This window comes from Falco cherrug, unplaced genomic scaffold, assembly GCF_023634085.1.
Source record: "Falco cherrug isolate bFalChe1 unplaced genomic scaffold, bFalChe1.pri scaffold_58, whole genome shotgun sequence".
Lineage (NCBI taxonomy): Eukaryota > Metazoa > Chordata > Aves > Falconiformes > Falconidae > Falco > Falco cherrug.
Window position 1 is genome coordinate 136,061 of NW_026599496.1, and position 26,204 is coordinate 162,264.

General features: G+C 45.5%; 1 protein-coding gene across 1 annotated transcript; it reads left to right on the forward strand.

Moving 5' to 3' along the window:
• The first annotated feature begins 1,538 nt into the window (after positions 1-1,538).
• LOC129735211 (radial spoke head protein 9 homolog) lies at positions 1,539-25,333 on the forward strand. The gene is made up of 2 exons (XM_055700561.1): positions 1,539-2,184; positions 25,077-25,333. Exons 1-2 carry the CDS (start codon positions 1,968-1,970, stop codon positions 25,235-25,237), a joined length of 378 nt encoding a protein of 125 aa, XP_055556536.1. The 5' UTR covers positions 1,539-1,967; the 3' UTR covers positions 25,238-25,333.
• Positions 25,334-26,204: the final 871 nt, after the last annotated feature.

Genomic DNA, 26,204 nt, shown 5'->3' on the forward strand with positions numbered 1-26,204 from the left:
GAAGCAGGTGTCCACGCAAAGCTGCCTAGCCAGCAGCCAGCTGAATGATGCCTGGTGCCTCTCTCCCCTCCTGGCTGCCCGAGTGCTGCTCCAGCCTGGGATGGCAACGGATGGGAGAAACTGCTTTCAAACTGTTTAATAACAGTGATGGTAACCTTTGACCTTAGTGAATAGCAGCACTTTTGACCTTTCATTTGTTAAATAATGCAACCACTTACTTCCTGATCCTTATCAGTGTTTAGTAATTGGGGTCAAGACAAAGCAAAGCAGAGTACAGTTACCCACCAGACTTCACTGAACCAGGAAGAATTTCCTTAAGCTATAGATTTCCTTTTTGATAATCTTCAATCAGGACTGGCAAAAACTAGACACTGGGTGGCTTAGAAGATCCATAACAGGCTAAAGAGCCTCTCAGCTGTTAGCAGCTGGTTTGAATCCAGCTGTGGTTGACAGTGGCAGAAAATCACTTAAGATCTCAGGTTGACTCTGACTGGTTTGCAGTTCTGTTTACTAGCCAGATAGCCATAGCATATTAACATGTGATTCTAGAGACATCAGTGATTAAATGAGCTCACAAAGCCTGAAAATGCCAATTCCCATAGAGAAAATCAGACTATGGCACAGTGGTAGGTGACAGCATGGACAAAAAGTTTGCAGTCACTCCTACATGTTCTGCCTGATTCGTGTCTAGGAGAGGTGGTTAATCTTCAGGAATCTGAGTCACTTTTTGTGTGGCGTACATAAAACTAATGGGTCAGATTGTGTGCTGCACAGCTCATTAAAGATTTCACGTGACAGATCAGCAGGTGACGATTGTTACAGGCAGCAGTTCCAGGATCACTGTTTTCCTTAGAAATGAACAGGAAACATATGAAAAAGAAACCCAAGAATTTATGATGTGACAATGGATTTAAATGTAAGTGCATACACATATATTTATTTATATAATGCACACATATAAAAGCTTCAACTTCCTGAAGATGTCAAACAAATTCTGTTTGTTTAAACAGCCACACAATCTCATTATTTATTGCATTTTGTATTAAGTCAGATTGCAGGGGCAGGGACTGTTTCATGGCTGTCTGTATGGGATTCAGCAAAATGAGCTCACAAAGAGTGACAATCACAAAGAGTGAAAGCACAGAGTGCTGCTGTTTATAAACAAGCCACTTGATTATAGAAGTACACGAGCTAGGTAAGAACTGTAAAAAAAGACACCGCAAGTAGTGAGATTCAGAGGTTTGGATTTTTTAATTTTTTTTTTTTTTTGCTGCCGTTCATGTAACAAATGAGGAAGGTGGAGCCCTTTGTGGTATCCTTTCTGGTGTAATTGTATGCCCTCCTGCTTTTGGACGTACATTTGGATTTGGGCCTCTTGAAATGGAGGCCATTGACCTAGGCAGGGCAGCCACCCCTAACCGCATCCCGAGCGGGCTGCTGCCCCTCAGGGCCGGGGCTGGCTCCCCACAGGCCCGGCACAGCCTGCCCTGCCTGCCCAGGAAGCCCGCAGTGCCCCAGGCCTGCGCACGGCCTCCGGGCCGCGGCCACCCCGCTCCCCTCAGCCCCGCACCGCGTGGGAACGGCTGCCGCCTCACGCCAGGCACTGAGGTACACCGGCCCCGCGTGGTTCCCGGCCCGCCCGGGCCCTCAGCCCCGGCACACCGGCCGCCTGCGCCCGCCGGCGCCACCGGGAAGGTGGGACCCGCCATTGCTGCGCATAGTTTATGTCAGCGGTTAGCACTTATAGCTGCAGTGAGTTCTCTAGATATAGGGTGTAACCAAATGGGCACAGAGGGTTGGTCTCAACTCAGTGCCCATTGCTCAGCTAGGACTGCACTTAGCATGGCGTGCAATGCACATCATTGATGACTGATGCCACCCATTTCCGGCAAGTCTTTGGTCTTCTGTGGAGTCCACTGAAGAAAGATTGTGATTTTTTCCTATGTTGTGGGCATTAGAGAAATGATATGATACTCTATGGTGTGACGAACGTTAGCCTAGCTCACTCTATTAATGGTCATCAATGGCTGTTTGCAGGTCTTTCTTTGATGGAGGCAAAAAAGTTAAGTTCCTATTTCCATTTCACTGAGCCTGTTAACCTGAAGAATAAAACCCTGCTGGAAAAGGCTGACCTCGACCCATCCACTGACTTTCTAGACTCTCTGGAGCATGATATCCCACAAGGTAAAGGTAGAAGAATCAACAGATGCAATGAAAGGGAAGGCAGTCTTGAGTAGTCTGGGAAATGCTGAGGTGACAGGATGCAGGTTACTATGGACTTTGGTATGCTTGTGAGGAGCTTCTGCAAATCTGTAAAGGAATTGTATCCTTTACTAAATATTGTACTTAATTCCCTTCTTAAGCAAATCTAAATGCTTACAGTGGTAGATGTAAGTGTACCAGAGCTGTTACATCCTCACAACAGATCTGACCACATCAGCAGTTAATAACCCCTCTGCCTGAGTGGCATATTGTCTCTTGACTTCTGTAAAGCCTGTGACAGCTGGTGTCCCTATGGGGAGAGATAACTCCACCAGTGATAGAGGGAATTTATGTGGTTTGAAGTATTGAAGAGACCTCTTGTCTCACCCAGTATTGCTGCTCTTTATCTAAATGGGCTCTCATTAACACTAAGCTGGTATCTCTGAGAGGCTGAATTCAAATGTTCCTTTGATAAACTGTGTTAGATGCTGCAGTGTGGAATAATCTGTATTCTAGTGGGATTACACTGGAAGCAGAAAGGAAGATGTGCCTACTGGAATATTTTCAGTTCACATCTCTATTGTTCTGCTGGACAACTGTTAAGTATATTTAAAGCTTCTTCCTCTGACAGGATATTTCTCTAAAGAGATGGGCATGATTTTTATTTGCTTCTAACTACCTTTTGCTGATTTGTTGCGTTTTTTTGGATTGGGCCAAGTGTTTTCATGGCCTGCTGTCTAGAAAGAACAGAAAGAAAGGTTCTTGGGTCATAGTCAGAACTTAAGTTTGCTATTTTATTCCTATCCTGGAGTAGCAGGATAGGATAGTAGGTGACCTGTGCCTGATGGATTTGGCTGGAAGGACAGTGAATTACCAGTGCTCTGACTTTCAGACTTTATGTGTGTGTGATTAGACAAGATATATATATATCTTGTCCAATCTTTCCTATGACTGAGAAGGAACCTAGTGAGCTCCTGCCTGAATTCTGAACATTTCTGACTGTTCAGAGCATAAACAGTGCTAAAATGTAAACCATTGTTCAACTTACTGGGAGTGTCCTTGCTGCAGTCGTTTTACAAAGGTGTAGTCTGGAGGGACTGCACATTTTTATGTATGCTGGCCCATTGAGCTGGCCCTTTTGACTCAAAAAGGAGTATTGCAAGGGAGATTAGGTCCTAGATACCTCCTAAGAAAATTTTAGCTGCAGTTTTGATGGTAGTTCAGGCATTGCTACTGTTTGCATTCCCTGCCCACCCTTTTTTTCCTAGGGTTTGTGGTAGGGAGACTTTTTAATTTTGTGAGGCCTGAAACCATAGAGCCACTGCAACAGGCGATAAATCTGGGGTGCTTTCTATGTTTCCACTAGAAAACAGGCACCAAGGGCTAAGATCCTGGAGACTAATTTGCACCACAGAGCTGGTTTTAGCCCCCTTCAGCTGTGATGAAGAATGGCACCTTTGAAAGATTACAGATACAATTCTGCAGTGTTTCACATCTAGTTCAAGGGACCAGGCAACTGGCAGGTCATGCTGTGTGTTAGACATGAAGATGGCGGTTTTATTGAAGTCTTTAAATCAAATTTGACTTGTAGTCAAATTTTACACAGTGGCAGATAGAAAGTGAGGCTCAGCTGTGCCACTGTTGTGTTTGTCTTCCTGTCGCAACCTGCGGTCTGAGTAAGTGTGAACCTTTGCCCCGTTCCTGGGAGGTTGTTGCTGTTAGTGCAGATCTCTGTCTCCTCAAAAAAGTTAATTCTCAAAGACTACCTGAGCTCAAGTGCAACTGAGTGCTTCTTAATGGAAGAAAAGAAGATTCATCATGGTGCCTGTGCAGCTCTGGCTGCTCTGTTCTGCTCCTTTTTGGACTGAACCTGAGGACTGATGGAATGAGCTTGTCAGGTGAAGGAAGTAAGGCAGGAACTGGTTACAGGATCAGCAAGGCATGTAGCCTTTCTAATTGCACTCTATCACATGCAGATAGGAGCTCTGACATTAAAGAAAGATCAATCCACCCCCCTTTAACAAGCATTCAGGTTGCCTGAAGTACTGGTTGCTTGTGAAAATGTAGGGGGAAAAAAAAGAACAGGAGGTAGACACAGGCTTTCTGCTGACTTTATCTGCACGGCTCTGCCAATGTCCCTCACTCCAGGTTGCAAGGTACTCAAACTCTGGGTCTTGAATTACCCTCTTTCAATTCTGCCAGTTCATGTTGGTCCTGACCCAGCGCAGACAGTGCTCTTTCTATTTCCTGACATGTTGTTCATAGCTCTGGCCAATCCCCTCATTTTGACCCGAAGCTTTTCTTGTCTTTCTTGGCTAGATCCACTCTTGAACAGTTATTGTCAGAGCAGAAGTAGGAATTCCCAAATCTATTGACTCTAGAATTGTGACCGAAGCCAAAATCATCTCTGCCCTCAATAAATACACAAAAAATTGACCGGGTTGAGTAACATGTGAGTGATGCTCCCAGCGTGCATTAGGATTCTCCCTTAAAAGACCTAAAGAACAGGACTGAGAGATTAAGGGCTGATTTTAACCTGTCTAAAAGTAACAACTCTTTTGGAATAGTTTTCTTTATTAATTGGAAACTGAACATCTGTGGTGGCTGTCAAGGGTGTAACTGTCATCAAATGTATGGGGTGTCATAATAGGAGAGCAGAGGTGTCTTACAGAATGGAAAATTGGAGGCAGAGAGAACATTTTATATGACAGCTGAGGGGTGGGAAGAAAGGAAGTTAAACCAGATTGAATAAAGGAAACAACGGTAAAAGCAGAGAGTTTAGTGCAAGATTGAGGAACCTGGAGTTTTGTAACAAAACTGTCTGCCACCCTCATCTTTATCAGTGATATCTGTGGTGATTGCAGGTTCCAGATTCTGTCCGTGTGTCTGTCTATTGGGTTATTTGTGCACTTCAAGAGTTCAGACTATGTTGCTGCTCCTCCCCTAATCATACTGTGAGTCTGTCTGGTTTTTCTTGGTGTCTCAGCTCCCAGAGACAAGTGACTGTGTAAATTAGATTTTACTTTAAAAATACATTTTTGTAAATGATTGTAGAGAAAAGTGGGAGAATGCAAACCCTGTCTCAAAAGCAAATTCAATTGGCTTATCCCCTCTAAAGTCGCCAGCTCTCTGAGCCAAACTCATGAATTTGAGTGGCCTGACTCATGATTTTTGAACATGGAGGGGTTGTGATACTGATCTTCTGTCACCACAGTATCAGATCATGTAATGCTTCTTTCTGATCCAAGTGGCCAGCTGGCCATAATGTTGCATGCTGGGATCTGTAGGTTTTGCTGGCCATATGTCTGCATTAAAGATAAGCTTGTTTGCTCTAGTCTAAGCAGACAATCTGCTCAACTTTATGCACAATTAGATATAGCCTTTCAGCTGCTGGCAGATTGCCAGTGTGGTCCTTTCTGTTGCGTGGAGTTTGGCACCCTGGGTGGTAGCATGTCAGGATCTAGAGTTGTGGCAGTTTTACATGTGCTTGTAGGTAATGGAATGGTGAAAAAATAGCAGAAATTCCTAGCATGCCTACAGCATTTTCACTTGATGACCTAATGTTGCATAGGTATGAAATAATGGTCACCTGTCAAGCATTGACATGATGGGAAAAGTGAAAATGGAGGGGGAAGGATGATTTTACTGTCACCATAGTATCAGATCAGGCTATGCTACATTCTGCAAGGACAAATGAAAGGGGATGGGAGAAAGCCTAAGGTACTAGCATAGACTGGAAAGCTTGGGAGGAAGTAAAACAGGGGATGCAGAATTCAGGTCTTTGGTGCTTTCAAAGTACAGTTCAGAAAAGCAATAAATTGACTCTGAGTTTTGTTACAGATTGCTGACTCAGATCACTTTGATATGGAGATAAGGGACACCAACAGGTTAAAAAACTGATGCAGTTAAAAACTGATGTGGGAGGGGAGGTATGTTGGAGGCAAAGGAAAAGAAAAATGTGGATAGGAAAAGTTATGAGTGGAAACAGGATTTATAAAAGAAGACTTTATTCACAAGTCATGACTCCCAGTCAATAAAGAGCTGCTTCTGGCTGAAAGCCTACCACAGTTCACTGGTGGAATAAGGGTAGGAATTAGAATTTAAAAAGCAATATAAAAGAAATACAGAAAGTTGGGAACAATTAATGATTGATATAATTTGGAATTTATATTGAGTAGAAAATGACAAGGAAGCCAGGATAACCTGCAGTAGTCCCTGACAACTATAAGGAGGACTTTTTCAACTATATTGATAGGAGAAGAAAGCATAGTAATGGTACTGGAAACTGTCACTAAATGGTGAAGGTAAAAAGGCTGATAAGAAATGTGGAAGAGCAGAAATGCTCAATTTTTTTTTCTGGTTTGTTTTGGGGAAGAATAAGGACTCACATGAAATGAAGACAATAAAATACTCTTTCAGACAGTTTTCAGACTGTTTGCTATGGGAGGGTAGTTAGACAACCTTTACTGTGTGTCAAAAAATGAAAATGGCTGAGCCAGGTAAGTTGCTGCTGAAATCATTATCTCAGGAGACTTGTGGCATACTTACGATGTTAACCTTTAATAAATCCCAGCATTGCAGAAATATTCTCCTAAACTTATCTTAATTAGTAGTTGTGATTTAGAAATCACTGAATGGGCATATTTCTGGAGAGGGTCAGAAGGGGATTCAGCTGGGACTAGTGCCAGTACTGGTATTCTTCAACTTATTTATAAATGATCTAGGAGTAAAGAATTGGTGGAGAGGCAAATAATGACAAGGGCAGGACAGCTACAGAGATCTGGTAAACTGGGCTTGCTTAAAGAAAGTACATTTTGATGTAGCTACTTGCAAAGTCACAGACCTAAGAGCAGGGACTGGAAGCCAGACTGTGAGTTGTATTCTGGAAGCTGTGGCTCTGAAAGGAAATCCAGGCACAACCCACTGAACATCAGCTCCCAGTCTGATCCTGAAACTTAAAAGGCTAATTTGATCTGTAGATTTATAAACAAGGGTGTAGCAAATAGGAACAGGGAGGTGATTTTTTTTCTGCGCATGCTGTTAGTGGAATCAGGACTGGATTACTGCACATGGCAAAACTGGAGAGTTACAGAAAAGAGCCACAAAAGGATTCAAGGGCTGGTGAGAGACATAAACAGTTCAATCTGTTTATCTTGCAGGAAAGAACATGAGAATGACTGTATTACACTGTGTAAATACTCCATGGAGTTTAAGTATTGATTATTGAAGATCTATTTAGTATAGCAGAGACAGGCGTAACAGGAATCAGCAGCTGAATATTATAGCCAGAAAAATGAAAATGAGAAACTAGGTACAAATTTTAACAGTAAAATTACTACCGGCTAACAAGGATAATGGAGGAATTTGTGTCTCTTGGTATCTTAGCATCATTCTGGATGTCTTCCTGGGAATTGTGTTTTAGCCAAAGGCAAATCTAAGTTGCTAGTCCCAGACATGAGTAACTGAGTTAAGTTTAATGTAGGAGTACAGAACAGGTGATTTCCTGATATGCCTGGCTGTAAACTTGATGACAGCCATAGAGGGTGATTTTTAGTTTGGGCTTCTTCATTGTCAGTGACATTAACGCAAAGGTGGCAATGTGCTCCTGAGACAGCGACTCTAAGCACAGGACTCTCAGTACAGCTGGCTTTACACTCTGAGCTATGACACACGAAGGCTCAAAAGAGGACTGAGGAGATTCCTGACATTGCCATGCATTGTGTAGGGTAGACTGGGGAGCTGAGACCTCTCAGATGTAATTGCTCTGGCTCTGTTATGCTGGGATTTCGTAGCGTCATTCTAAACGGGTATACAGTGGCAGGGTGGATCATAGTGGGTCTTGTCTAGTTGCTGTTTCATGATTCAGCCAGAGAAGTGCCTAGAGAGAAGATCGTTTACCATTTTGACTGCGGAAGAAGTGACAGCCACTCAGTCTGTAGCTCCGTTTCTTCACCTGAAAGTGCAGTGATTTTGAGGCATTCCTTACACAGCATTGCAGACAATGGGATTTGTGGCTGTTTCCTTGGCTGAATACTTTGGGCACTAGCCTTTCTGCAAACTTGCTGAACAGTAGCCTGGGTTAGAACACTCATAACCTCCTGTTCTCTGAGCTTCATTGGCATGCTTTTTACCGGTTTAGCAACAGCTGGTGCTTAATGGGCCCTTGAAGATAGAGAGGCTGCGTTTCTAAGTGGGAGATAATTTCCTTTGGCCACTCTCAAGGCCCATTTTGGTAGCTCCATCTTGGTTGCCCCAAAAGTCCAGGTGCTGGAAGTAAGGCGGCCAGGAGGCACGAACCTGCTTTATCTCCATGCATTAACACAGCTAATTAACTCCCTTTCGACCCACCCTCCAGGCGATTAATCCTCTATCAGCCTAGTCTCCAGCCACTTGAAGAGTCTGTGTCTGCAGAGGTATTTACAACCCCCAGCTAGCTAGCAGAGAGCAAGCCTGCCCGTTATCAGGGCTCTAAGACAAATGGCTATCTCCCCAGTGGCCTTGCAAAATCCAGCAGTGCTATGCTGTGCTGGCCACCTACTTTCACCCAGCCTCCCTTCTCCGCTAACATTTCACAGATGTGACCTGAGCCCTCCCCTTTCATTGCTTAACAATAAGCAGCACCTCCCCAGCTCTGTGAAAACTGAGAGCAAAAGCACTTTACTTCTTAGCCTGCCAAGAGCCACACGGGGACAAGGCTTTTCAAGCTGTCTGGCTGAAATTCAAACTAAAAGACCCATAATGAATGAGAGGGTAGTGCTTCATATTAGCAAGGATAAAAAGAGGTAGCCAAAACATAGAACAAAACTCCTAGTGTGGCTCACAGCTATCCTCATTCCTGGTTAGGAGAGGTGATCTGTATGTCTGGTAAATGTGTGAAACTGAGCTACAGCATCCCATGGAGTTACCTGACATTTATAGAAGTGTTTTTGACAAACTTCATAACACAGTAGTACAGAAGGAGTAAAACAGATTAGCGTGCATCAGAACAGTCGGCTTTTGGATGTAAAAATCGAACCAGTTAGCTCAGCGGGCTATTACTTAAAGCATTGGTACCTGAAGTTCTCTGTTAAAACTGAAGTCATCCATCCCTAGAAATAGTTCCAGGCTGGCCGTAGCTGCTGCTTTCCAGCAGGGCGCACTGTGGTCCAGGCGTTGTCAGTGCTGAGCACAGAAAAGGAAACTATAGAACAGCAAAACGAGAAAGAAAAGCACCGAGAGCAGCATCAAATTGAGGAGAAGGTATGGCCTGAGTTTCCAGGCTGTGTGTGGTATATTGACCTTCTGAACTGTAGGTATGGAGAAGCTACTCTGTCCCTTCCAAGCTTAGGCAATTTCTGGAATGGTCCTGGGGCTTTTCAATAGCTTTCTTCGCACCCTTAGTGATTACAGGCATGCAATGGATGTACACAAATATGTAAGCATGTCTCCTACATCCTTCAAAAGTAGAGACACTTGTGGATAACTGGCTAGCTGAAAAAGTTCACATAGACATAGTCCAGCTGGCTGGACAAAAATGCACATCGCTCTCAGCTTATCTGAAGTAAAGCAAAATACACTGTCTTTGGCTGTCCTTGTTACACAATAACAGGAAGATTTTGGTGGGAAAAGAATGTTGCAGGTGGGAACAGAAAACTACAGAAGAGAAACTAGGGGCGGGCTTGGTATTTAGGCAACTAACCAATAATGAGCTTAACTTTTGTAATATGTATGAGCTAATTATAAGAAGGCATAAAAGGTGACTGTAAGAGACAATAAACGAAGTCTGCTGATCACTCATATTGAGCGACTGCGTCTTCCCTCCGTCGCGACAAATGGCGCCCGAACAGGGACCCTAGAGAGGGCTGAACCTGCGAGCCACGGTTCGACGGAGATTCGGGTACCGGTCCTGAACGCAGCGCAGGAGGCGGAAGGGCACAGTCCCCGCGCCCGGGAGCACCTACAGAGGGTCCCGCCGGCCACGCGTCGCCGAAGTCTCGCAAAGGCTGCAACAGCGCTGACCACGGCATGGAGAGACAAGCGACGTATGATTTGCTCAAAGGCTTTTTAGAAAAGCGGAGCATTCGGGGCATAGATTGTAAAAAGGAATTACCAGGGTTATTAGCTTATGGGGTAGCGAGGGGTCATTTTGGGAATCCAGATACGGTTTTCGAGCATGCAGAGTGGCGTAATTATGGGGACACGCTGTTTGCCGAAGTAATAGCCGACAATAAAACTGCCAAAAAACTGATGAAACCGTGGCAGGCTGTCACTAATGCCCTTTTGCAACATCGAGCCGAACAGAGAGCGGCTGCTGCTGCCTCTGGGCGGCTGGGAGTTGCAAGCGGGACTGCAGTAGCCGCACGGCAGGGGGAATCGGCTTCCCCCCCCGATTGCCCGCTGCCTCCCTCGGTGCGTACGCTGACGGTTCAGCAGGGGGCTGCGGCAAGCTGGGACCAGTCGCCCTTCCCGTCGCCGCCCTCGTTGAATCCCTCAGCCCCGCCCCCGTCGGGGAATGATGACGTAAGCGAGGAGCTAGACCGTAAAAACCCCGTAGAGAGTAGGGAATGTACGAATCCTTCTGCAGAATGCCTTCAGGTTGCCCAAAATAGGCAAAAGGTCTGGAAGCAGATAGCAGACAGTGCTATGCTTGAGGGTGAACGCGATTTTGCCGCGGGAATCGTGCATGAGGCTTTCCCGGTCACGTATTCACAGCCAGATGCGCAGGGGAATATCACGGTTTCTCTCACTAGCCTAGATTGGAAATTATTAACTCAGCTACGGGCTACGGTGAGTGAGTCAGGTTTAAAAGGGGAACCCACCAGGCAAATGTTAGATTATCTTTGGGGAACTAATATCTTACTCCCGAGTGACATACGCAGTATAATGAAGTTAATCTTGAGCCAACATCAGCAGCTTCTGTTTAACGCTCATTGGCAGGCTGCTTGTCAGGAATCGGTAGCAGTGGTTAGACAGCCAGGGGACCCACTGCATGGGGTTACTTTACAGGAGCTGATGGGTTTAGGACCCTATTTTAGAACCGAAGCGCAGGCACTGATGGGACCGGATAAGGCAAAGGAAGCGATGAGGCTAGCTAGACTAGCGCTTGACCGTATAAAGGAGCCCGGGGGAATCCCTTCCTATATGGGAATCAAACAGGGAAGAGAGGAGCCATTTGGGTTATTTATTGATCGGGTAGCAAACGCCATACAGGCGGCTGGGGTGCAAGACTATCTCAAAGGCTCCATTTTAAAGCAGTGTGCCATACAGAATTGTAACCCAGCCACACGTAACATCCTAGCTATGCTACCAGGGACATGGACCATAGAAGAAGCTTTGGAAAGAATGGCACAAGTGCCAGTCGGGCCCCAGGCTATGTTAGTCGAGGCAATAAAAGAACTAGGGAGTGCTTTAAAAGAGCAGGCGCAGTCTACCCAGAGTCAGGTCTTAGCAGCCCTTGCTCCTTTGCAAGCCTTTGCTGGGCGATCAAATGACCGCGGCCCATCTCGTCTACGGTGCTTCCGTTGCGGTGCCACCGGACACGTGAGACGGGACTGCAATGCCAACTCCGTATGGTGCCGAAACTGCCGCTCGGACACTCACAATGAAGCTGCTTGTCGTCGATCGGGAAACGGGCAACCCAGCGGGAAGAGCCGCCCCGCGCTGACACAAAAAGCGGCTGCCTGCCCAGCAGCACAAAATCCTTTCCTCTCCGACCTGCAACCAGCGGAAGCCTCGGCTTGGACCTGGCAACAACAGTAGATTGTACCCTCTTGGACTCAAAGCCTACAAAACTTGCTACTGGCATACAAGGCCCAGTTTGTATACGCGGACAAGCTGTTGGAGCATTACTCATCGGGCGTTCATCAGCCACCATGTTGGGACTCAATGTTTTGGTGGGACTGATTGATAAGGACTTTCACGGAGAAATTCATATTATGGCTCAGACGCTATTTCCCCCACTCTTTATACCTAAAGGGACCAAGATAGCCCAGCTGATTCCACTACCGCATCTTGCAGGCACCCTCCAACCACTGCAAGAACAACCTCGAGGACAAGGTAACTTTGGGTCTACAGGGCAAATGGCTTTATTGACTATTGGCTTGCAACAACGACCACGGCGATCGGTCACAGTGCAGTATGGAGACCAGACTCTCTCGATTACTGCGCTGTTGGATACTGGCGCTGATGTCTCTATAATCAGTGCACACAAATGGCCGGCGCATTGGCCAACCTGTACGACCAATGCTACAGTTGCAGGAGTGGGGGGATTGACCCTCGCTCGCAAATCCCCCCTTCTGCGATGGACTATAGCTGACAAAGTTATAAACTGTTGTGTCTCAATTATTCCATTGCCTGAGGGGGTGCATGCTTTGATTGGCCGCGATATCTTGGCCCAAATGGGGATGGTCCTCACTTCAGACCTCCCTTTCTAGGGGCGGCCATTGCTTGGACTTTCCCGATCCCACTCCGATGGAAGACAGAGGAACCAGTGTGGATAGAGCAGTGGCCGTTAAAAAGGGAAAGTCTAGAACAGGCGCATGAACTGGTTAAAGAGCAGTATCAACAAGGTCATTTGCGTCTGTCAACGAGCCCCTGGAATACCCCCATCTTTGTTATCAAGAAAAAGTCTGGAAAATATCGATTGCTTCATGATCTGCGAGCGGTAAACAAACAGATGCATGATATGGGGGCCTTACAACCTGGATTACCCAACCCAGCTATGATACCGGAAGGGTGGCATTTACTCATTGTAGATTTGAAAGACTGCTTTTTCACAATTGCTTTACATGAAGATGATCAGCGCAGATTTGCCTTTACCTTACCCGCGATCAACCGGGAGGGACCGGACCAACGCTTTGAATGGACGGTCCTCCCGCAAGGAATGAGAAATTCGCCCACCTTGTGTCAACTCTATGTTGCTGCCACACTACAACCTTTGCGACAACGCTGGGCTAAGACTTTAATCTACCATTATATGGATGACATCTTGTTAGCCCAGCCAACACCCTTCTCTTTACGACAAAAACAGGTTTTAATTGAACAACTCAAGCTTAGGGGATTGGTAGTAGCACCCGAAAAGGTGCAAGAATCAAGCCCCTGGAAGTATCTGGGGTGGCGCATCACTGATACAACAATTCAGCCTCAAAAGTTGTCACTCCACTTGGATATCCAAACCCTTCACGACGCCCAACGACTGCTCGGTGATCTGCAATGGCTCCGGCCTGTAGTGGGCATCCCCAATGAACTGTTAAATCAACTACGCCCCCTGTTGAGAGGGACAGATCCTTCAACCCCAGTACAGCTTACTGAACAGCAAGAACAAACGTTACAACAAATAGCTTCAATGGTGACTGCGCGCTCCACGCATCGGCGTGTTGTAGGGTTACCCATCGATTTGACTATCTTGTGTGGCACTCAGTACCTCATGGGTGCTCTAACACAGCAAAAAATAAAAACGGGGGAGAAAGGGGAGTACTCCACCATCGTATTGGAATGGATAGCTCCCCCACTGCAACCACGACGCACAATACAAGACAAGATCTCGACGCTGACGGAGCTGATCAAGAAAGGTCGCTGTCGTATTTTACAGGTGGATGGCACTCCTCCTGGCACGATATGGGTGCCGATGAGACAGATCGACTTGGAGTGGTACTTGCAGAACTCCGAGGAACTGCAGGCTGCATTACTCCACGATGGAGCAGCAATAATAGTGAAACCACTCCCATCGCCCATCCTGTCGTGGATGGAGAACATGGGCTGGATTGTTAAGCCGAAGCGATCCAGCCAGCCTATCCCACACGCTCTCACGGCCTTTACTGATGCGGGTCGACGCTCTAGGACCGCTGCCATAACATGGAAAGATGAGCAAGGGTGGCAACACCAAATTCTACAAGCGCAGCCAAAGGATTCTCTACAGACGCTAGAACTCTATGCAGTGGTCTGGACATTTATTAGATGGAGAGATGTCCCACTGAATGTAGTCACAGATTCTCTCTATGTTGCCGGCATAGTCAGCTGGATTGAAGATGCAAGCGTGCGTGAATTAAAGAATCAACGCTTGACAGAACTACTTGTGAGCTTGCAGCTTGCAATCGCACAGAGATCGGAATCGTATGCGGTGATCCATATCCGAAGCCACCAGTGGGAAGAAGGCCTCGGAGAGGGCAATGCTCGAGCTGATCGTCTCGTCGCAATCACTACTGAACCCCCATTAGCACCACATTGTCGAGCCCGAGAAGCCCATTCGATCTTCCATCAAAATGCGAAGGGATTGGCACGAGCCTACAAACTGTCTATGGAGGAGGCTCGGGCCATTGTGAAGGCTTGCCCTATATGTAGTCACCATAACTCAGGCTTAGGGCTCGGTTGCGGGGTCAACCCGCGAGGACTACAGTCTAATGATGTTTGGCAGATGGATGTTACTCATGTTCCTGCATTCGGTCGATTGAAATATGTGCATGTTACTATAGACACCTATAGCCATATGTTATGGGCCACACCACAGCCCGGGGAAAAGGTCCGGGACGTGCGCCGGCATTTAACTAGTTGCTTTGCTGTTTTAGGGGTGCCTATTACTATTAAAACTGATAACGGTCCTGCATATGGTAGCAGACTACTCAAACGCTTTATGCAAATGTGGAATATTAAACATGTTACTGCAATCCCTCATTCTCCAACTGGACAAGCAATTGTAGAGCGGGCTAACGGGACGCTAAAACGCTATATAGAAAAGTTCAAAGAGATTCAGGATGTAAGAGAAAGGGTGGTGAAAGCCCTTTTTGTGCTTAATCATTTGTGTGTGTTTGGGGACAGTAATGAGCCGCCTATAATAAGGCACCACGCTGGCTCAGAACCCCCCAGGCCACCACACATGAAAGTACTGTATAAGGATGCAAAAACAGGACAATGGGTAGGTCCTGTGGAGGTGATTTATGTGGGGCGTGGTTATGTCTGTATTTCTACCAATTCAGGCACTATTTGGGTTCCCAGCCGTTGGGTAAAACCTGCTGTAGAGCACGCTGGAGGAGCTCGATGCGAGAACGCTGCTTTGCCAGCACTTTGCGATGGGCCCTGTTCTGGAATCTATTCGACATCTGTTCCAATCCCACACACAGAGGACCATGCATGAAAAACTCGAACTTTTGACAGCAAAGATACAATCTCATAGCAAACGGGATTATTATTATTCTTTTTTTTGATCATTATGGTAATAGTTTTAGTAGTGCTTAGATATGTAGTTTTCTTGTGTTAAAACGCTGTTATTGAAGATTGTCAACCAAGCCTATGTCGCCCAAAATAAAAACGGGGGAATTGTGGATAACTGGCTAGCTGAAAAAGTTCACATAGGCATAGTCCAGCTGGCTGGACAAAAATGCACATCGCTCTCAGCTTATCTGAAGTAAAGCAAAATACACTGTCTTTGGCTGTCCTTGTTACACAATAACAGGAAGATTTTGGTGGGAAAAGAATGTTGCAGGTGGGAACAGAAAACTACAGAAGAGAAACTAGGGGTGGGCTTGGTATTTAGGCAACTAACCAATAATGAGCTTAACTTTTGTAATATGTATGAGCTAATTATAAGAAGGCATAAAAGGTGACTGTAAGAGACAATAAACGAAGTCTGCTGATCACTCATATTGAGTGACTGCGTCTTCCCTCCGTCGCAACAGACACTCTTCATGTTTTTGGACTGAGGAGCCTTTAAAGGCTGTTAAGGCTACGCCTGCAGCGACCCAAGAGCATTGCCTGGGAGCAATACAAGATGCTGTCCCTCTTACAAGCTGGGGTGCTGCCAGCTCAGGAGTTCAAGATCAGACTGGAACCTCTCCTGCTATGTTGCCACGTGAGGACTCCAGAGCCAGCTGGTATTATAGCTTTTGACTGGCTGTCTGTGGTCTGCTTTGATTTCTGGAAAGGAGTCTGTTTTCCTTGGGCTCTGTGTCCATGGGTAATAAAGCCATGCATTCACTGCTTTTGGGTCCTAGGTCTGTATCACCGCAGGGGTCTTGCTTAGTCAGAGACCTTGGATGAGTTTATACTGGAGCAGGGCTGCCCATCAACCGAGAGCTGTGGTGGAATCCTTCACTCTCCTGACTGCTGCAGTGAAAGGAGGAGGACAGAAGCAGAGTCTTCCGTAGCAACTTTCCAGGGACTGTATTTGAGTTTTTTCCTTCTCAGTAAAAGAAATCATGGCCCACCCTGTCTCCATTTCAGCTCCTGGTTCATTGGACATGAAAAGGAGATGAACTTCTTGCTGAACTGATGGGAAATGCGGGTGAAGCCTCTTAGAACCAGAAGTTGTAGTTTTATCACCACATCGGTCAGCCTTGGCCTAGCCCTTTCTCTAGGGAATGATGAAAAATTACTTGCAGGGGAAAGCCCAGGGCAGTCTGTATGTCACTGAAGTCACAACAAGTTGAGCTTTTGCTAGGAGTGATCTATTTCTGAGTGGCAGCTCCTGCCTGTGCAGCAGCTGGCATTGGTGCCAGCCCTGTTTATAGCTTTGCTTTGCTGTTTGCTGCCCCTTTGGCCATAGAACATTTGCAGGGAGGAAGTAATGGGCGTTGTCTTGCTTTACTGTATGCAAATGTCATATAGATTGAAATTCTGCATGCTGAATGGGTGCGTGGCTGTGTGTAGAGGGAAAAGGATGAGACAGTTCATCTATGGGTATATTTGTATGGCAGTTGTGCTGTGCAGGTTGTGCTGTGCAGAGACAGCTAAGATATCCCAGGCATTAGAAGACGCTTAGCCATCTTTAGTGTTCAGAATTAGCTTGAATATCAACACAACTGCACTGTGCTGTGTGGATACGCTCAGTGTGACAGTCTTCTCAGAAACTGGTAAGCTCTTCAGGTAATTCGGGCCAGAATTTAGTATCTAGTTTAGTATGAGAATATCAACAGTTAATAATCCATGCCATCTGTTCCTCACCCTAAGCCCTTTTAACTAGTCCTGCTAATTTGATGATGAGGTAAGTACAACTGGGGGACTGACAGGGCTTGTAGCCTTGCCCCTCCTGCAGGAGAGAGAATTGGATGTCCTCTAAGCATTCGATGGGTTTTGAATCCCAGCATCGACTGCTTTGTGTTCTCTCAGAATTCAGAGATCGATGTGAGGTTCTTTGCCCCTAATCCAGCCCCCGTTCATCATTATCACCTCCTCAAAGTGGCCAGTGCTTTGTTATCAGGAGAGGCAAAATCTTACAAGGTGGCCATAATCTCCTCTGAGAGTCAGACAGATACTCTCCGTGGGTAAGAAAGTGACAGTGACTGAAAGCTCTAGGGGGAAGCAGGCTAGAACAAAGCTGTCCATTGCATCCTTTCATCAAACTGTTAATCTTTCTTTCAAAGACATCACATTTGTTTGGTGACAAAAGCCCCAAAGAAGCTGAATTGAGCCTGAAATCCTGTAGCAAGATTTAGAGGAAGCGTCTTTCATTCAGAGCAGGGAGGGGCGAGAGTCCTTCTTTTTCTTCCTACCAACCAATGGGCTCACAGAAGCCCACGAAGGTGACGGATTAATGCAGGGGCTCCCCAGGTAGATGCTACGTGACTCATGCCACGCTCCAAAAACGATTCCACAGCGACCAGCTGAACAAGAAATACGGAGTGTGACAAGATCCAGCATAAACTTGTGCTTTGGAAGGAGGGTGCTTTGCCTCTCTGAGAGATTTGTAAATTTACTACAGAAGACCCAAGATACAATGATCAGTATTACAGTTGTCAGAATCCAAATAGCACAGATTTTAACCAGTTTTTCTACTCCTAAGTTTTGATTGTATATTGTCTTGCTGTTTCCTCTAGTGCACAGCCCTGTTCCAAATCTTTGTTCTGGATGCTTTCTGTGCAAAGTCTGCATCTTTTTCTCAAGGACAACAACAAAAGTTAAAAGGATTCTAGCTCTATTCTAATTATCAGGTGGATTTAGGACTTAAGGGCAAACTAACTGAGCTATAAGGGAGGCTGTAATTTGATGTGTGTTACTTCTGTGCTAGCTTTTTCAGTCTTTCCCATCCTTTGCTGCTCATTTATGTCTGTGTATTGTCCCTTCTTTTGTGTTGGCATTGCTGGCTGTGCAGCCAGATTTCAGCTGGAAAAATAACTTTATTTTTGGCTAAACTATTTTTCAGCCAGATCGTTCCCTGACCTGGTTCACTGAGCAGTAAATAAACACTTTTGTGGTCTCTGTGATGGAAGAGTGATGAGGAGGGGAATAAGGGTTTGGGGGCAGAGCCTGCTTGACCGGATTAAGCAGCACTGTTGTCAGATGTCTAAGTACGGCCTCATTTCAGCCAGTACTTGGAGGCTTCTGAATACTGTGCTCCTGGGACAACATTGCAATGCCTGGGTCTTCCTTGTCAGCAGGAAACAGGTACTTTGTGCGTAAATGGAAGGCCCAGGGCTGTCTTAATCATTTGTGCTGCAGAGGCATCCCCAGTGGGAGAGGATAATGGAGAGAAAAACCCTCTGAAGCGAGACCATTTTACTTTGAGGTTTGGGCATGGTTGTATTTGTGTGTCAAAGATGTGGCAGGCATTAGGACCACGCAAGAGCCACTTGGAAGCATCTGACTGTTTGTAAACTGTGCTTTCCTGGCTCTGGAGGCTTTTAAAAATAGTACCGAACCTGCAACCAGTCTGTGTTTTTGTTTAATTATTATGAAATAGTTATATGGGGAATTGGAAATATTGACAGCAGTGTTAACGTATGGGGTGCAAGTGGTGTGTCAAGCAAATGAAAGAGATTTAGTTTGTAGCCAGTAAGTGGCATGAAGGAGTCTGAGCCCCACATATAAGAGCGTTTGGATGTGTGTCCTTATGGCTGGTAGGCTGTGCGTCAAATGTCCGTGCAGCAAAATTTCCTTACAGCTGCTCTGCTTTGCAATTTGTCTTTGTTTCCTATCGACAGCAAATTAGAAGTAGGAAGCTCTTTGCAGTGCTAGATTTTCTGTTGGAGGGAAATGGAAGCTAAATCCCATGGGTGTAGTGTAGCTTTGTCAGAGCTAAGTGCCTGGGGTCACGCAGCCAAGCAGTGGCTGCTTTTGCAAAGGGAAGCGGTTATGTTACCCCTCTGTGGGTGTTAATATTTGTGCTATAACTCCATACTTCACCCTCACTCAGAACTGAACTGCAGCAAGGTAGGTTATAACCTGCTCATGTGGCAGCATATTGCGTTAATGGTAAGAGCAACCATGCTGACGCTGCTTTTCCCTTGAGACATTTTCTCCTTTGAAGAGGAATTGATAATGTCACTTTTATGACCCTCTGTGAGCTTTTGCGACATGGAGCCTCTCTATCAGCCTGTCTAGCTCTTAAAGCTGTTTCTTCTCAAGCTTGTACTGAAACGAGGCATTGCTGAATCACCTCCGAAGCAGCAATGTTATGAGAGGTCATACTGAAAGTGGACCAGTTCCCACAGGAAAGTTCTGCAAACAACCTTCTTAAAAGGCTTTTGTTTAAAAGCTAATGTCTCACGCACACTGTTGCCTCTGTGAGTTAGAAGATTCAGCCCATAGCTGAGACAGACATGGGGGATGAGACAGGGATTTCTATTGGCAACTGGAAAGGAAGAAGAAGCTGAGAAGTAGGCTGACTTTTGAAATTCAGCTCTGGTGTCCTGGCAGCTGTTGAAGTGCCATAAAAAAGGCAGTGGTTTAACACTGGGTGAGCATCAGAATCTTCAAAGCACTTTCTTGTTTGGGAAAGATGTAAGGAACTCCTCAGAATTCCTGTCTGCGTTTGGAGGGGTGGAGGCTGCAGCCTGCTCTAAAGAGGGAATAGGAAGCTCCAGATCTTCATCCAGCGGATATTTTTCCCATGCTCTTTCCTCCCACACAGCAGCTCCCTCCCTTCCCTTCTGGAGCAGCAACAGGCAATAGTTTCAACACAGACAGTGCTTGGCTTCCTTAGGTTTGCTGGGTGCAGCTTCAGAATTAATTTGCTCTTTTAAAAAAATGTATTTTGAAGAATGGAAATCTTACCAGAGCGGTGTTACTGTTAGAAATCTCTGGTGTGAGAGCAATGACCTCTGGTTCCCTGTACCTTAGCAAGCATGATGAGTGAAGTTAACTCTGCTGTCTGATTTAGGGATAACATAGGCTACAGCTCACACGTAGATGCAAGTAAAAATCAGTATTTAACTCTAGGAAAGCCAGCTTTTACTTGCTGTCTCTTAGTTCTATTTGTATTCCCTCCAATGCAAATAATAGTTCGTAAATTTTTTTTCCTGACAACTTTTATCTAGGAGTCTTGGTGTACCTTACAGACTGATACTCTGAGTTTCTCAGCCTCCCAGCAAGAGACATGTTGTCTGACACAGGGGCAATGAACAGTACGGGGACTGCCATGGGGTATTCTGAGCCAGTATTAGAAAGGATTTGAACCCAGCATCCCACTCCTGCATTTTTATAGTAATAGAGACCTACAGCTACCTATGCAATGATTTTACTCCAAGAACCATTTGTAATAGCAGGGAGGTTTAAAAGAAAAGAAAAAGGATAAAAGAAAAAAAAAAGGATAAAAACAGCATTTCATTTTTGCAGTTCTCAGCTCTTTTTAGATTTTATTATGAAATGCATTTCTAAGGCATTTTCTTGAAGGAGGAAAGAAGGCATATTCATTTTAAGCTATTATTTCGTGCTGTTCATTAGCTTCTGATTAAAGTACTTTTAGAGTGGTTTATGACATCATTATTTCAAACTCCTACAAGAAAGGTGGGCCTGAAAAAGCATTTTTTATTAATATAGTGAGATTTGAGCTGTGATGGAAGAGAACACAATTGTCTTGAAGCTTTCAAGGAGAATAACTTGCTCCGTGTCTCATGAGTTCAAATAATTTTGTCTTCTGGACCATCTCCTCAAATGCTGCTAACGTGGTGAGGTATGGGAAAAAACAGACTGAGATAATGGGCTCTAAAAGGACCAAAATAAGTGGTTAGGTTTCACAACTTTAATGTGCTGCCTCCTTAGAAGGCAAACACCAGCACTGTGTATCAGTGCAGTTTCTGAATTGATTTTGTCTGTTGCAAAGGTCCAGCCTGGAAAAGTATACTGAATAGATCACCTTTGATTGCTGTGTTAGAAATATGTCCCCAGTGATGTGGTTAGTAAAAGGTAGAAGGTGGCATGGCTGCTGCTTTTTTGGCTCTGCAGAATAAAGAGCAGCTCTATGACTAATTCTTGCTGAAAACAGGATCTGAGTGAAAATGACATTACAGTTTCAGACAGTTTCATGTAATTTTTTTCCTGTCTTCAACGAGTGTTGTGTCAGTCCAGGTGGGATTGCCCTGAAGTAACCTGCTTGTTTTGTTTAGGTCCTTATTTCACAGGAAGACTTATGCAGCATCAGCAAAACTTTATTGTCCCTATTTGCATAGAATTAGATGCAGAATCAAGTATCAGAGAAGAGCTAGAAAGCTGTAACAATTTAATATTCCCCAAAGGTCTCACATTTATGAAATGACAAATCTGAGCCCTTTGGGAGTTTGCAGCTTGGACAGACAGTGGGGAAATGAAACAGCTGCACATCACAGCCTTCAGAGATCAAGCATAAAAGTGAATGGAGCTGTCTTCAATTACTTCTGTCCATTTCTGCCAGGTGTGAAGGTACATGGGACGTTCCTTTGATCAGCAGAGTTAACTGCTGATGAATACTCTGCAGAGATAGATAAGCCTGTGTGACACTATGGATCCAGTACTGTATTGCCCCAGAGCATAGATAAGGGGATTAAATCAAGTTGAACTGTATTTACTCTAGCTTTTCTCTGAATTTGTCCAGCAAAAAGGAGTCTGAATCCAGATATAGTTCATGAGAGCATTAATATACCTGTTTTCCTTCTCACCTTTCCCACTTGTCATGCTCCAGGCATTTCTTTTTGTTCTTTGTAAATAGTTTTGGGCAGAGGATTCATCTGTGTACATGAACATATATATACACACACACACACACAACCCAGGCTGCTGGATGCTTCCAGTATGTTGGGAGACATTTAGCAAACCAGATAATCCCTAGAGGCTCTCACCACCCAGCAAGGCAAGGCACAGTCCTATTCTTGACAGACTTGCTTCTCAGAGGACTGGTCCTAAATCAAAGACAATGAGAGTTCCTCGTTCCATTAGCTTTTTGTCAGAGAAACTCTTTCAAAAGTTTACAGTCACCCCCCTGCAAACCAATGTGTAAAGCCGCAGCAAGAACCACCAGTACGTGATAAAGGGCTTGCAGATCATTTCTGCAAGCGCAAGCTGCAAGAACCCTGCACTGAAAGCAGAGTCGGTGTTCAAAGGAGAAATGGAAGAAGTTATTTGTCACATATTCAGACCTATTTGCTTGCCACTTGTTGCTCAACTCCCCTATGCATAGTCTAGCTACCGCCACGAGCAAATGGTGAAAATTTTTAGAGGCAAAGTTCAATAAACTGTTTGAAAGCTTGTCCTTTGACAGCAGATGGCTGTAGTGCTTCAGCCACTGGATGATCTGGCTCGTCATGAAACGTTCTTCACCTGGGTTTCCATGCTATCCAAGTAGTGAAGTTTCTTAAGAACATGCAGATTTTGTCAGAGACCCAGTCAGTTAGAATTTGTAATCCCAGTGGCTGAACCATTAATATGTGGTTTTACTCCAGCTATGACCAAGGTCCAGTTCAGTTTGTGTCCACATGAGTAGCACTGGAGAGACTGCATGGGAGACTGGGGTTGCCTTGTCTGTGAAACCACTGTGTGTGAAGACACTAGCTCATGCTTTAACTAGGACGTGTGCAAGGAATGTCACAGTGCAAGGAAGATGGCACACACCTGTACTGATCCTGCTCTGTATGAAGTAGCGCTTTGCTTTACCGAGATTCCAGCTGTTTCTCTTTAGTGGCAACATGGAGCTGAGTGAGTCAGAAGTAAGCTCTCCGGTATGGAAATCTCCCGAGTCCTTAAAAGAATGTGAATGTCTCTTTTGTACTTCTATCCTGCAGCCAGAGTCACTTTGTTAGAAAGTTCAGTGACTGCCATGGAAGGCAGGTGTTGCTGTCCATTTAGTTCCATGTTTGCACGTAACTGAAGAGGGTACTTTGAAAGGTAACAGATCAAAGACGACACGGTGCATATTATGATATAACCAACCTGTGGAACTTGCTACTGAAGGAGACAGGGGAAACAGTGGTGCCCAAGAAACTTTTGAAAAGTACAGAAATACAAAGAGAAGAGGGAGGTAACAGGTGAGCAGCAGAACTCACGACACCTGGTTTTACAGGGCTTTGAATTGCGGTGTTCCTTTCTGATTCTGCAGCCACCATATATATTGTTTCCTCTCAGCCTCCCCCCCCCCCCCCCATCGAGCCCTCAACTACTGCAGTTTGCCATGAACTGCTTCAGAGACTACATGTACCGCAAGTGAGTGTGCAAGAGCCCAAAGCTACAAGCACTGATTGCCCAGATAGCTGCTGCCGGGCGAGCCAAACAGCCTGTGCTTCCCCACAGCTGCTGGCAGATAAACAAATAGCTTCAGGAGCTGCAGGCGACCCTTGGGCCGTGTCCTGTGGAGACCTGTTGTAGGAACCTGTGGTGTTAAAACACTTCAACCCTTTGTCGGATGCCACTAAAATTGGCCAAGAGTCAGAAGTGAGTGGGAAGGGGAGGACTGGCAGCTGACAGCAATCACAGAAGCCCTTCCCCAGGCTAACCATGACATAAGTAAGCATGAGTCACAGCATAAATTGATGAGCCTAAAATTATCTACAAGAATGAATACCGTCTAACTGTCCCAACACATTATGGGCTTTCTGCTTACTCTGGAATTGGCAGATTTTGACTTTGGGTGCAGACAGCCTGACCGCTTGACTCCAGGCCCGTAGTAGTATGACAGCTCCAACTGCACTTTTTTATTTGGGCCTGCTGCTTTTGCTTTTAGATGAAGATTCAGCAGGAACCTTCTTCCTTACATTGTAGCCTCTAGGCGTTACTGATTTGGTGCTGAAGCTGGTATTTTCTTCTTTTGGCAGCTCCTTGCCCTCTGGCATTGAATCCAGGCTGATGCTCCAGCCCCCTCCCCTCCTGTGTTGTTCCCAGGCTGTTGTGTCAGATGCAAAACAAACACTCAGTGGCTCAGAGCTCCTTGCATCCAGGAGAAATTGCATTTTCACACTGGCTCTGAACCTCCTCCGCAGAGCCAAAGCAAAATCAATGCGGAAACTAATCCCTTTGCCCCTACCACGCACATCCTCTTCAATGATGGAGCCAGGAAAGACTGAAGAGAATTAACCTTTTCTGCAAAATTCTCTGAGCTAAGAAATACCCTGCTTTTCGTGCTCTCTTCCTCTTTCCCAGTTGCTGCATCAGGGAAACCAGTCTTCTCTGGAGCTGAAGTGTCTTCTTCCTCTTCTCACTACTAATGCTACAAGTTTATTTTAAAAATAAATTCCATACTATGCAGGATTGCTATAGCTAGTCTTGGCTCTCTATAGCTAGTAGCTAGACCAAGTAGGTGGCAGCTTGGTAGAGTAACTGCTGCCCGCTCAGAAGCATCCAAGAATAGCTCTAGCCTCTCCTAGGGATCAAGTATACAAGTCTGGAGCTCCAGGGGTCCCTTCCTGTGACGCATATGGCGTTACTATCATAGCCATGGAATATGCTACTCTGTGAAGCTAGACACAGACATCTGGAATTGAGGGCAGCCTGTAACGCTGAACTGACAAAAGATAAAAAGGTATCAAGGTTTCTGGTCTCCCTCACTTCCCTTTTCTCAGGTGTCACAAACTCCAGTGCAGCCTTGTGCACTGTTAACTGGTCAGGCAGAACGCACTGCAGCCCCCCTCTCAGCTTAGGGACAGCTTGCTCCAGGAATGCTGCCTCTTTCTCCCTTCCAGGGACTGCACTTGTGACATACTGACAAATGGCATTTTCTTGCACAGGCTCCTGGACTGTCCAGCTAGAGAAGGGAGGCACTGTGGTGGTGCTGCGGAGCCTGCTGCGGCTGGGACTGATGTTCTACCGTGTCCCAATGACCGAGCAGTACGGCTATGTCTGCTTCGGCACTGGCGAGAAGAACTTGGATCTGCCCTTCATGCTGTGACTCGCCTGTCTGGGATGAGGGCTCGAGAACATTTAGATTTTATACTTAGGAGACTTTTGTTTACTGCTTGTTCTAATAAATATGTGAAACCTCTGCACTTTGAGCAAGATTCTTTTGTGCCTGGATTCTGGCCCCAGTTCTTTTCTTAGGACTTTGCTGTGTGCGATCCTCTTTCAGCTCCAGGTTGAATTCCCTGTTATGTGTCACTGAAGATCCTTTAGATACTGACAGATGGCATTTTCTTCCACGATGGGTGAAGCCCCAGGTTAGAAATCAAACCTAGGCCATCTGGTTACACGTGCTTACACAACCATGACACTTCCTTGACACCATGCTTACACAAAAACTAATTTGGAGACAGCATGAATGAATGCCTACTATCACCCATGAACGACAAACAGAACAGGGCTGCACTCAGAGTAGAAAGCTCATGCATACTGTAAGGGATCTGTACTAAACCCTGAGCTCAAGAAAGGCATATTGAAGAAAGTATTTTGTTTTTCAAATGTTAGGTTTCATGAAAATTAGAGAGGTCTTTCCAGCTCATGGCACTAAACTGTAGAAAACATTAACTGTGGGCATCACCTGGTCTTTTGCAAAATGTGCTCATTCAGGTTCATCTCAAGGCAGTGGTTTAATCCAGTGACTTTTCCATTAGTAAAGCTCATTGAGCAGAGCTACCTAGGCTAGAAGACATAGTAACTTCCGTATGCAGGAGAAGAAAGAAAAATCTTTTCCCTTCTGAAGGGCTGTAGGTTTCAAAGCTTCATAAAATAGACGGTCAGCCAGAGATTTTATCTCAGTATAGTTAATGAAGTCTTAGCTCTGCCTCCCAAAGCAAAAAGATCTTGGCCAGCTCAAGGGGCTGAATGTAGGGCTTCCATTTCACAAAGTAAGGCTAAGAAGAGGCATTATAACTTGGTTTCCTGGGTAAAACATGTTTATCCGTACTCTCTGTTCCTGTCCA

Bases quoted from the DNA above. Each gene is read 5' to 3' on its own strand.
- LOC129735211 (XM_055700561.1), top strand. From the start codon at position 1,968: ATGATACTCTATGGTGTGACGAACGTTAGCCTAGCTCACTCTATTAAT. The intron at 2,185-25,076 runs GTAAAGGTAGAA...TTTCTTGCACAG, and splicing joins GGAGCATGATATCCCACAAG to GCTCCTGGACTGTCCAGCTA.